Source organism: Thunnus albacares, chromosome 19, assembly GCF_914725855.1.
Source record: "Thunnus albacares chromosome 19, fThuAlb1.1, whole genome shotgun sequence".
Lineage (NCBI taxonomy): Eukaryota > Metazoa > Chordata > Actinopteri > Scombriformes > Scombridae > Thunnus > Thunnus albacares.
In genome coordinates, this window is record NC_058124.1 from 15,822,338 (window position 1) to 15,835,054 (window position 12,717).

General features: G+C 39.1%; 1 protein-coding gene across 12 annotated transcripts in view; it reads left to right on the plus strand.

Annotated features, from left to right (window-relative positions):
* Nucleotides 1-12,717, plus strand: part of ptk2aa (protein tyrosine kinase 2aa) — a 68,983-nt gene that overhangs the window by 31,357 nt on the left and 24,909 nt on the right. For 8 of the 12 annotated variants that reach the window (XM_044334892.1, XM_044334901.1, XM_044334894.1 and 5 more), the window contains exons 9-14: nt 5,433-5,573; nt 6,228-6,305; nt 7,275-7,382; nt 7,973-8,090; nt 8,762-8,792; nt 10,579-10,643. In XM_044334892.1, the coding sequence (XP_044190827.1) occupies nt 5,433-5,573; nt 6,228-6,305; nt 7,275-7,382; nt 7,973-8,090; nt 8,762-8,792; nt 10,579-10,643 (541 nt within the window). Of the gene's footprint in view, nt 1-5,432; nt 5,574-6,227; nt 6,306-7,274; nt 7,383-7,972; nt 8,091-8,761; nt 8,793-10,578; nt 10,644-11,040; nt 11,128-12,717 lie in introns of all 12 variants that reach the window. The other 4 variants (XM_044334889.1, XM_044334891.1, XM_044334890.1 and 1 more) reach the window with 1 other exon arrangement.

Below are 12,717 nucleotides of genomic sequence, written 5' to 3' on the forward strand. Positions count from 1 at the left end.
TTGTTAAGTTTTGAGCATGACTCAGATTCAGTTTTTATCATTTGGTGGGAGATGAACATATGTGTAAAAGAAAGCGAGTCATTTGTGCCAGAATAGAGAATTCAGTTAATTTTCAGTTTGATGGATGTAGGTTGTGTTTGTATGTGATGGTTGGGGTGTGCTTGCATAATGAACAGTGTCTGTGTCAGTGATAAATTTACGGCACGCGTTTATGGGAAGGCTCTTGGTGTGTGTGTGTGTGTGTGTGTGTGTGTGAGAGAGAAAGAGAGAGAGAAAGAAAGGCCCAGTGACCCGAAAAGGTCTTGATGTCAGCAGGCGGGCAGACAGATGCTCTGCAGAGGGAGAGAAACTGCGTTTGTGTGTGTGCGACCCTCAGGTCATGTTTAAACCCACTTTCTCTTTCCAACAATGAGGTGGGAGGGGGAGGTGTCATTGTGCGTCTCCTTCTGGGGTCCCCGCACCCCCCTCTGTCTGTCAAGTCGTGCTGAATTCAGCTGCCCACCTACCTACTTTACTCTCCTCTCCTCCTCTCCCTCCCCTCATTGTCTACTCCCGTTGGCAAAAATGACAACACTCACTCCCCCGAGGCCTGTTTTATAAGCCATGAAGATGCACAAACACACATGTGCTGTCAGGCATCCAGAATTTGGCAGATCGGTCTTGACTGTAGATGTCTGGACTGATGTTGAGATTTGAGAATGAGTTGAAGTATTTGTCACTATTTAATAAATCAGTCCTAGAGTTGAAACGATTAGTTGATAAATTGATTAATCAACTGACAGAAAATTATTTGGCTAATACTTTGATTATCAATTAATTGATGAAGCTATTTCTCATGCGAAACTGCCCAAATTTGTTTGCTTTCAGCTGTAAAACAAGTGATATGAAGACGTTCCCTTTTGTGGTAGGAACTTTCATCTAGGCACTTTTCTAGCCTTTTATTGATCAACCATTTCATTGATTAATTGAGAAAACAGTCGACAGATTAATCAATGATGAATTGTTACCTGCAGCCATAATGAGTTTGTCGTGTATGTCTTTCAGCATTTTTTATATGTAATTCCATCACATAATAGCCGTTAAATGATAATAACGATGATATACAAATGATACGTTTCTGACACATCTGCTGCTCTTTCTGTGGCACACGCATAGATTTGTGTTTGTGTGTGTGTGTGTGTGTGTGTGTGTGTGTGTGTGTCAGAGAGAGAGAGCACAGCTGTCATTTATGTTGCTGCTGTCCACTAGGGTGAAAGAGAATGGTAGTCATTTAATGGGATTATTCTCTCTCAATGGACTCCACTTTTTCACGCACACAGACACGCACACACGCGCCCCAGAGCAGATGGCTGTGGTAGTAAACGGTGACTGATGGTAGCTGTGGTGAAAACCTTTTATAAAGAGCAGAGTCTGTTCATTTATATCGACAGGCAGGGCAGCAGGTTTAGTAAAACTGACCTTTGGGAGCTTTGGAGATCAAAGTTTTATCAACCAGCTCCAGCTTGAGTCGAGTAGCCGGTTCCCTGGATGGATACGTAACACTACTGAATAACTATTTCGCTTTCTGAAATCAAGGAGTGTCACAATATGATTTTATGACACTGCAATGAGATACATATGAGTCATCAAGAAATTAATATGTGGTTGAAGAAATAGTTGGAAGAAATATACAAGGCTGTATGCAGTACTGGTCGGCATGCTGGCCAACCATCGATGGGATTAATGACTTAATGGAAAAATAATACTGCAGTCATTCATTAACAGGAGGTTAGGGCTAACATATCAGGAATCAAACCAGCAGGGTGACAGTAACTGTATGCTGGGAAAACAGTGAGGTCAGTTATTTCTGCAGCTTTCTCATCCTTCTTGTGAGTTTTAATGAAGCTCAACTTACAGGAGAACTCAATGCTAAATCGGTGGAGTGTGCTTTTAATGAGACTTCATTTCAGTCAGTATAACTTTGAAGACACAGCACATAATTAGATGTACCATCACATTTATGTCGGTGAAAAAGCAAGCCACTTTGACACAAAGTAATATTGGACTTCTCTGCAGTAAAGACATAAAGCAGCCTAATGAAACAAAACCTCAAACTACATCAAGCCACTGCTGGTACAAATCACTGTAAAGGAAACAATAATACACACCATGATTGTATCCTGCTGTAAACAGATTGATGGATTTTATGAAAATTTCAAAAAACATATTGTATAAGTGCCGCGACTGGTTAGCAAAGTGACATAACTGGTCAGCCTGTTGCCATAGTGACACTTAGCATAGTGATGGGGAGAGCGATATCTACTCACAGTACTTCCTCTCAGGAAGGGTGGACACTTTGGACTGACAATATCCTCGTGTGTGTGTGTGTGTGTTCGAGTGGTGTGGTGGAATTCTAGGAATTATAACAGTGATCCTATCAAGACTCACACACACAAATAAATCATATTCTGTAATTATATGTCTGTTATCTGTCTTTCACATCTGTTGAAATGTCAAACACACAGAGCTAAACACACAGGGACACTGTAGATGAATGTGTGTGTGTGTCTGCCTACATGCATTTATGTGTGTGTTTGTACGCTTCCCACAGACTTAATGAGTAGACAGCTGGAAATAAAAAGGCTCTGTAATGCTGAAATAATGTATGAATAGCACAATGGATAAAAGAAATAAAATTAAGGATAAATATTCATTACAAACCCACTTGTCTAGACCCATCTGAGGTCAGTCAGTTGCTTGTGTCCAAGTTACATTTGTAGTTAGCAGAACACTTAGGACTGCAACTAACAGTTTAATCTGCCGATTATTCACTTGGTGTATCAATTTGATTGTTTAGTATGAAAAATGGCGTTCACAATTTCTGAGAGCCCACAGTAACAATCCCAAACATTAAGATATTCAATTCACTGTCATATATGACAAAGAAAAACAGAAAATCCTCACAAATGAGAAGCTGGAACCAAATCAATGTTGGCATTATTGATTGAAAAATGACTGAATCGAATATAAACAACTATCGAATATAAAAATAGTTTCTTTCATTTGACTAATTGTTGCAGCTCTAAAATCAGTGCATCAATTCATTATTTTAGCTGTAATTTTAACTGTTAAACTGCCCATTAATTTTGTGCGGAATGACCTTACTGTACTGTACCAGCCTACTGTAAATCTGTTTTTTTTTTTTTTTTTTTTTTAAGCCTGGTTTGCACTGAACTAAATCTCCTGTAATCTTAATCTTAATCTATATACAGAGAGCTATTTATAGCTTGGGATAGTCCGTACACTGTGTGTGAATGTTAATTTCGCATCATGTACTGAGTGTGTGTCACCTACAGTATATTTAATGTTCATAATTCTGTGCATTAGTCTGTAGATATGTCTTAAAGCGCAAGCTTAATTATATGAGGCTGGAAAAGGATCAAAAAGGTAATTTGTCAGTAAATCTCAATATAAATCATGGTGGTTTTAGATATACAGTACATCAGATAGAGAGGATTATATATGACATTGCATGTATGTGTGTGTTGTGCATCTTTATGTCTAGAGAGGATTGTAAATGGCAGAATAATATTCCTAGATGGATTTTCTTTATGTCAGCTCCCCATCTGTCTACAACCTGGTGACTGAACAAACCTATAAAGATCGAAATCTGATAGTGTGCTTGTAATACTCGGGGCAGACTTTGATGTTTTTTTATATGAATGTAAGGATGTCAATGATTAATCGGTTATCTGTTTATTGCTGTTAATAATTTAACTCATTAAAAATATATTAATGGATAATGCAGAAGACGAGGGATGTGTGGTGTAACTGTCAGAAAATGTTGTGTAGATTTGCTGTAGTATGTGTTTTTACCACCAGGTGGAGCCTCTCACTTTTTAATGAGATTGAGTTACAGGTGTGTTTGGTGACCACCTGTAACGGCTGCACAAACTGTAAAACAAACGCACCTCCCTGCCCTCTGAGGAAGAAAAAAGTCACAGCAAGTCCTGCTCTGCTCACTGAGGCAGTCCTGTTGATAAAGTTGTGAAAATTCCACCGAGTTGTTGTCTGGCAGCTGTACGGTTTATTTACCTGACGCTCATGCTGTTGTTAAACTAACATCTTCAACAGAAGCAGCTGCTTGGTTAATGCAGGCTGAGAGCTGAGTGTCAGACAGCAGGACTCTAATCACATATGCTTCCAACAAAATCAACATAAAAGCAACACTCCCCTGCTTTGAGTATGAATGCATTTTAGTGGTGGCAGTAAATAGACAGATAAAGTCGGAGCAACAGTATTGTTCATCCCCGGGACGTCCGTCCAGCTGAGCAGCTGTTTCCAGCAGCTGGGCTAACGTTAGCTACAGTGAACACACACATCACTCCGTCATGTAGATCAGGTGTGCAGTTTATTTTATATTAAATCAGTCAGACTGAAGTCTGTTGTTGGGAGACTGGGGTAACATGTTTTATATTTATTCGATGACGTTGCTGGTTATTTAATGTTGAAGGCTACAGAAATTTTGATGAAATGTTAATTGTTAGACATGTCCAACACATCTAGTCTGATCTAATTAATGTCTTCTAGTGAAGTTGGAAGTTGTGCAGCTGTTTTCTGTAAGTAACACTTTAGATTTTATTGGGCCAGTTTTATGTCTTATATGCTCTGTCCTCTAATGGGCTTTGCTATTGGTTTACCATAACAAGGCTCCAGCTCAGCATCTGAGAAAAAACCTCTATGCACTCACCACTCAATCAGGAGGTAGCTACCGCGCAGCACCCTCCCCCTATAAAGCCCCAATGCTCTTGCTGTTCGTCACATCCAGGCAACTGGTTGACATCTGTAGACCTGACCGTTTTGTACTTCCATGTCCCCTTCCTGTCACACCACAGAAAGTACTTGCGCTCTGCGGTGTGAGGACAGAGCTATCAATACTGCCACCTCCTGTTCAGATACTCTCTGGCCCCACACATCCTCCAAATGTGTGGAGGCGAGGGGAGAAAGCGTGAGAATCCTAACCTACACAGTGGTTAAAATGGTTTTCAAATGGAAAAACGTATTTCATAAATCATCGCTGATCAACTGATAATCAAATAAGGCGGCCAACTATCGATTAGAGAAATTGCTTAAAATTTGCATCCCTAATTGAGTGGTAACTGACTGTATCAATGTGTCTTTATTAAGGTATTGATCTGAACTGAGTGTGCCTCTAGAATGAAGTGGTGAGGTCAGTTTGATTGGAACCAGAGTGGACTATTAGTCAATCAATGTCTCTTAGTGTCTCTGTCACTCTGCACCCTCCCACACACACACACAACCCCTCGGGCCTCTTCCATTTACTTCTCACCTATTTATATTTTCTGCTGTATCAGCTGGATAACATTTGAAAGAAAAAGTTTATGGCTTGAATTTTCTATGATTTACGCCTCCACTATCTCTTTTCTCTTCAGGCTAAAACTCTTCGTAAGTTGATTCAGCAGACGTTTAAGCAGGTGGCCAATCTCAACGATGAGCAGTGCATCCTCAAGTTCTTGGAGATACTTGCACCAATCTACCGCTACGACAAGGAGTGCTTCAAATGTGCCCTCGGGGTAGGTCTTGCATTCACTCCCTACTGTATCCTCATGTACTCTGAAAGATCTGGTTAGCTGTGTTAGGTTGACCCCTTTTGGTGGCATCAGGTCTTGCATGTATCCAGGATGTGGTGCTGTGCCCCAGACTTTTCTCCACTTCTGCTTCCCAACCAGTCCCAGCGCCAGAGGAAAGTAACTGGCCGGGCATTTGGTTGTAATGGGCAGGAAATGTGAATGCTTCTTGTTTGGCGACACCATTTAATTTACATAATGTAATACAAAAAGGACCAGACCAATATTTGTGTGTTGAGCGTACGATAATTTAAGACTTAAGGAGGACACCCACATTCGTGTTTTCAACAGCTGCTGTCACCACGACAACCACAACACATTTCCCTGAAATCACCAGATAACACAGACACAGACCAGATAACAGTGACCGTGTGAACTGGCGACTTTCAGCTGAATGCATCGTGGTTGCTCGTAGTGACAGCAGCTGGCTCCTAAAAGCATTATCAATTTTACTTTAATCAATCAATGTGTTTATTATTTACACCAACCATTTACTGTTCCCAGTATAATCTTTTCCTCAACTGCTTATTCTCCCATCCTCCCCCTCATCACCACTTTGTGTACTTTTCTCCTTTTCAACGGTCTTCCTCTCTTTAACAGTCCAGCTGGGTGATCCAGGTGGAGTTGGCTATTGGGCCAGAGGAAGGGATCAGCTACCTCACTGACAAGGGATCTACGGTGAGTTCCTACCAAGAACACATACATCACACATTACGGCCAGGTTTCAAACAGTTTGTGAATAGTTTCCACCGCTGTTATGCATCCCAAAAGTCATTTTTACTGATATTTTCCGGCAAAAGGTCGGGTTGACATAGGCAACATAATATTTGTACAGGAACAGGGTCTTTTGAATACATATCTAACAGATTACATCCTATATGCACACATATGTAGACCATTTTTTTCCAGTATTTTTCATATTGATCATCTTGTAGTCTTAAGGTGAAGGTAAATATCTCCATACAGTTTATTTAATTGATAATTGGAGTCCAGTTGTCCTTTGTTGGGGAGTTTGCCTGCAACCATCTGCATATGATTGCTTTCTTGCTTGCAGCTAAAAGTATTTTAAAGAGATATTCATCCTGTGCCATTACTTTATCTGGGACTTTGCCCAGGAATAATGTGACAAAAGAGCAATTAACTTCTTTTTCAAAAATAATTATTTCTTGTGCAATCCTTTACCAATATGGAAAAATTAAAGGGCAAGCCCAAAAAATATGAGGGCAGTCATCCATTTATTTTAAGCACACTGCCTCCAGGAATCATTCTGTCCCTGTCAACCACTGTTTAAATTTCCACTTTGGAGTCAAAAAATATCGTATTATGTTTTTCAAACAGAACTCTCACCAGGATCTTGAGTTGGTAGTCTTAGCCTGGTTTTCCCATATATGACTCCAATCATCCTCAGATATCTTCAGGCCTGATCCTTTTTCACATGTTTGTTTGAAATGGACAGTAGAGTAGTTTTTGGAGTTAAACCAGATGTTTTTAATGTCACAGTTGTGTTTACTGTTGGCTTGACACCTTAGATGACGGCCAAAGATATCATGCATTCATAATCAAATGAATTAGTACATAAGAATTTATTTATTATAGTTAATGTTTTAATTTAAACTCTTAAATCTCTCTCTCTCTCTCTGCCTGCAGCCCACCCATCTAGCTAATTTTAACCAAGTTCAGTCCATCCAGTACTCTGCTATGGAGGAGAAGGACAGGAAAGGCATGTTACAGCTCAACGTAGCAGGAGCTGCTGAGGTACGACTACTACTGTTTGTCCCACTATGTATATTAACATTTAAGCTACTTGATTTACATTTATATGTAGTTTCATTAAAGAATGAAATGGTCAGAAGAATGTAAGATACAAGTTCTCTCGCTCTCTCTAGTGGCTTTTCTGCTAATATTTTATTAGTCATGATGGTCACTAAAGAACTACGATACTCTGTATCCATTACAGCTCTGGTACTTTGCCGTCTGGCTGAGTGTGTGACTGAGATGCTCACAGAGATGATGTAATTGTTTTCCATGTATAGATTTCACATAATGGCTCTTCTTTCAGAGCAAGGGTTTCGTAACACCCACTGCCGTATGAGTGGTGTTTTTGTTTTATTGGCTTTTATAGTATTGGACTTACTTACACACACGCACACACACACACTAACAGTATGAGAGTGAGAGAAGTTTCCCCCCAACATAAGTGGACGCTGGAAACCCCCACTGGACTGTTATGTGTAAGTGTGTATGTGTCTGTCTTTGGAGATAATGGCTCTTTGTAACAGGCCTGCCGTTGTGTGTGTGTGTGTTTGTGTGCGTGTGTGTGTGTGTGTGTGTGTGTGTGTGTGTAGCCTCTCACAGTTACGACAGCATCACTGACCATGGCGGAGAACTTGGCTGACTTGATCGACGGTTACTGTCGGCTCATCACCATGGAAACTCATTCCTTCATCGTCAGAGTTCAGAAAGGTACGAACCTGTCGTTCCCTCCTTTCTTTCCAGTCCCTCTGAATCATGCAAAAACGTGAAAATATTACCGATGATTTAGCTGCTTTCGGACATTGTAAACCCTATTAATATGTTAAATTAAAAGAAATGTATGTATAACAAAATAACATTTTTTCCTCTAAAAGAAATTTCTATAAATTTTAGTATTGGCCTTTAAGAGAAAGGTACATGTGTTGGGAATTTGCAGTTTGACAATGATTGGCTACAGGAATAATCTTCATCCTATTATTATTAATAGAGGTTACAATAATCTCTAAAGAATCACAAGAGCTTTAACTTTACAGTTGATTAATCATTATTATCAATTATTAAGTGTTTTTTGAAAACTATAGATGGAGCCTAAATGAGATGCTCTTTTAAAAAAAATATTTAAAAATAAATAAAATTAGTTGTGCAGTTCTTCTATTTAGTAAAGTGCGCTTGAATTGAATCATCAGTCTGCTACAATACATAAACTGGTTGTATTTTAAATGTATCTCCTCTCATGCATCTTCTATGCAGAACAGTCTTTTATATATATATATATATATGTATGTTATATATCCTTTGTACTGTATATAAGGTCATGTTTTACTTGTATGATGAGTATTCATTGCTTTCTGATCACAATGATGTGTGTTTCTGTCCTCTAGAGGGAGAGAGAGCGCTGCCTTCCATCCCGAAGTAAGTATCTGTCTCAGTCTTTGTATTGTTACATTAAAAAAAGTCTATAAACAGTCTTATATCAGAGCTGTAAGTCGATCGATCATTCCCCTGTCTGTCTCAAAGAAAGACTGCATGTTGACTGTGAGGTGATTTACCTTTTGGTTTTACCAGTTACAGTCTTACCAGAAGTTAAAATAAGCACACACAATTATACTCTGTGTTTGTTATTACCAGGAAAATCGTGACATCAGAGTTCTTTGGAAATAAAAAGGGCTAGTTAGAGTCACACCCTTGTTTAAGAAGAACTATAAGAAGATCTACTTCAGACTAAATCAGTCTCTGAGAATCTGCTGTTGCTAGAAAACTATCCAAAATTGCCATTACATAAGTTCCCAGAAATGGACATTTGGGCATTTAATGCCTTTATTATCAGTCAACAGTAGAGAGATGACAGGAAATGAGGGAGAGAGATGAGAAACTCAAGATGTTGCAGTTTATGGTCGGTGTGGCAACCAGGGCACCCCTATAAATATGTTAATATTGTAGGTAGGTGTTTTAAAGTGGATTTCTATGTTTTGTTTCAGTTCGTACTAATGTAATTTAGATTTAGATTTTTAACATTGTATAGTTTAATTTGATGTTTTTTTTGTGTTTTGTGTCTGTCTTTTAACATATTGGAATGATGTTGGTATGGATTGTAGTGCTGAAACAGTTGGTTGATTAATTGATTAGTTGAGTGACAGAAAATTGTTGGCAACAGTTTTGAAAAAGGATTAATCATTTAGGTCAATTTTTGAGGAAATTATTGCAGCATTAGCTGTTGTCTGCTTCTCAAATTTTTGGAATTAGTGATTTTCAGATTTTCTATCATGTATCATTATCTAACATGTCAAGTTTTTGACAAAAGTTTGCACAAAAGAAGCAATCTCAAGACAAGACATTGGGCTCTTGGAAATATTGATGGTCATTTCTCACTGTTTTTTGACATTTTATAGACCAAGAGAATTAAAATTCAAAAGATTTATTAGTTTAAAAAAGGTTTCATGCTCCAAAAACCCATAATTCAAAATAAGGCTTTTTACTAACAGCTAATGTGAGAGAGAAACTGAACAACCAAATGCTACATATTCAGTGTTTTTATGCAAAATGAGCCTCTTTTAGGGTTTTTGTCTCAGAACCACCAGGCCTGTAAAGAGATTTCAAGGGGAAACACTGGTGCTTCCCAATTTTTTTTTGCAAGGTGGAGTTCACTGTGTTTGTTTATCTGTGACCGTAGCAGCCTGACGTTGTGTGTTCACTACACGCTTTTTGCTTACTTTTGGTCATTTCAACTCAAATCTGCCTCTCTCTCTCTCTCTCTCTGTGGTCAAATAAGGAGATAAGTTTAGGAGCCAAATATTTTCCACTTAGGGTTTTTAAACACTTGGGTAGTCTCCTCCTCTTTCTCTCGGTCTCTCACTCTAAGTTTCACTTCACTCTCCGTCTCTCTCTCTCTCTCTCTCTCTCTCTCTCTTTCTCTCCGCCTGTTGTGGTCTGTGATGTAAAGATAGTAGTAGAGCTCAGCTGACACAGAAAAGAGAAACCACGGGAAAAGGCAGAGAGAGATAATTGAAACAGTAAGGGTTAGTTTACAGATGACATTTTCTCTTCTACAGAGCTCAGTTTCCACAGTTTATTCTTTCAGTGAGATCTGGTTTTGAAAACCAGTGATGTATGTTAAAGAGGCTCTGATTTAGCTCACTTTTTTTTTATTTTGTTGTGTAATTCTTGTCTAACTTACTCCTATTTTTCTCCTCCCCTCTAGAGTCTCTAACAATGAGAAAAAATTAGAAGCAGTCAGGAGCGGAGTAAGAGCTATCTCTGTCTCAGGTAAGATAAAAATCATGCAACACACACACACACTTACAAATGGGCTGGTTTAGGGGTGAGATAAGCACAGCCTCTTATATCTTCCTTGGCTCCAACTACTGTCTTTCTCTGTCTTTCCATTTCCTCCAATATCTGTTTTTTATTTCACTCATTTTTTCCTCTTTCCTCTCATCTCATTGTTTTCTCTGGGACTGCCTCTCCCCCCCTCTCCCTCTCCCTCTCTCTTTCTCTCTCTATCCCTGCCTCCATCTCTGTTTCTGTCTTCTTACTTTCTTTTGTTTACTTCCTCTCCCCCTTGCCTCTCTCACATCTCCCCTCCACACTTCCATTCACTCTGTTTTTTGTTTTTTTTTCTCCTCTCACACTCTTGTTCTCTTTCTCGCCTGATTGGCTGAAGACCTAGTGACATCGACGCCTCCTAAGCCAACCAAGGCGCGGCGTTTCCTCCTCCCCTTTGTCTTCTGTTCAGATTCACCGCCCAATGGTATCCTCTGGTCTTTTTGGACAGTTTTTAGAGGAGAATATCCACAAAATTGTGATGTAGCGCAATAAAATGCCTGATTTGTGATCGTGCTTATTGGGGAATGTTTGCAGTACAGAGAGAAAAAACCTCGGAGGAAGCAACCTACTGATAAAATCTGAAATAAAATTACACAATGAAATTTATTGTGTATGAGCTCTTTGAGAATAATTTAGTATTCTTGAATGCTTTATAGCAGCTGTGTTTCTGAGAGTTACAGACTATAAAGCATTCATGATATTGGCACAGTTTTTGAAGCCATTTTGGCATTTTCCATATTTTCAATATAAAATTAAAAGTTTTTTGTGTATTAATAACTGCAGAAAATCACGTTTATCTGGTGCGTCACAATCCAACTTATTTTTAAGGGTGCTCTCTTCTACTAAACTGTCTTTGTCCTCACTGCCTGGTTGCTTTTTACTAATTCAGTCCTGCACACATGCGCAAACACAATTCAACCACAATAACTGGTTGTGTGTTGCTGCACGTAACCAAGCCAAAGCTCTCCAAAAGAGACCGGGACACACATGGAAAACAATTTGATTTGAACTTTCTAATTGAGAGTTATCACCCGTAAAAACCTGAGGGTTGTCTGGGATGCATTAATAATAGTTTTTCTTACTATTAGTAGCCAGTTGTACATTTGACCTCTCATTCATGTGAACAAGGGTTCAGTCTTCGAGCCAATAATATTTTCCATTTTCCTCTTTGTAATTTTTTTTTTTTAACTTCTATTCAACTAAATGATGTGACTGGAAGTGGCCCTGTACCAACACACAGAGTAAAATGGTTTCTCTCATGTCTGAGTTCAGCACATGCCTTGCCGTTGAGGTCACAGTTTGGTTATTTATAATGATTATTTTCAGTGTTTTATGTCAGTTAATTCAAAGGGGCAGAGCTTAGTTCGTGGCAGGGTGGCCCAGTGGTTGGAGAGATTGTTCTTCACTTAGAGGATCTGTTAAAGTGTCCGCTACCAGCTCAGAGGTGTTGTTCTGTAGCTAAGAATAATAGCACCTCTATTTCTCTGTGGGGAAAACAATATTTAGGACAGTGTAAAGACATGAAACTTACAGGGTTCTGCACTAAGGATGACAAACTAAATGAGTGAGTGTATGTCTTTGTGTCTCCATCTGTGGCTTTGGCAGCTGTCACCAGGAGCAGGACTGCTGCTCAGGCAAAGTCCTGAATCTGGACAGCAGCTGTTTAGTTGTTGAAACTTTAACAAACGATCCAAACTGTTTCAGCTGGAGGCTCCAAATGTGACACGCAGGCACAGCGGACATTCCACTTTTAGGATTTCAAAATGAAAATGCTGTGTGTGTCTGTTGGCAATCATAGCTTTCTAATAATAGCTTTATTTGTATAGTTGTGTCTCTGTGTTTGGTTCATTTTAAACATTATCACTCATTTTTATAGAGAGCACAAGTGGTCGTGTTTAAAGTAGACTTAAAAATTAACAAAAACAATGAAAACCGCAGTGAAACATGTCATTTGATCATGGAGCTTCCTCTAGACGCTCTGTAGACAAATTCATCTACAATCATTTATTTAAGC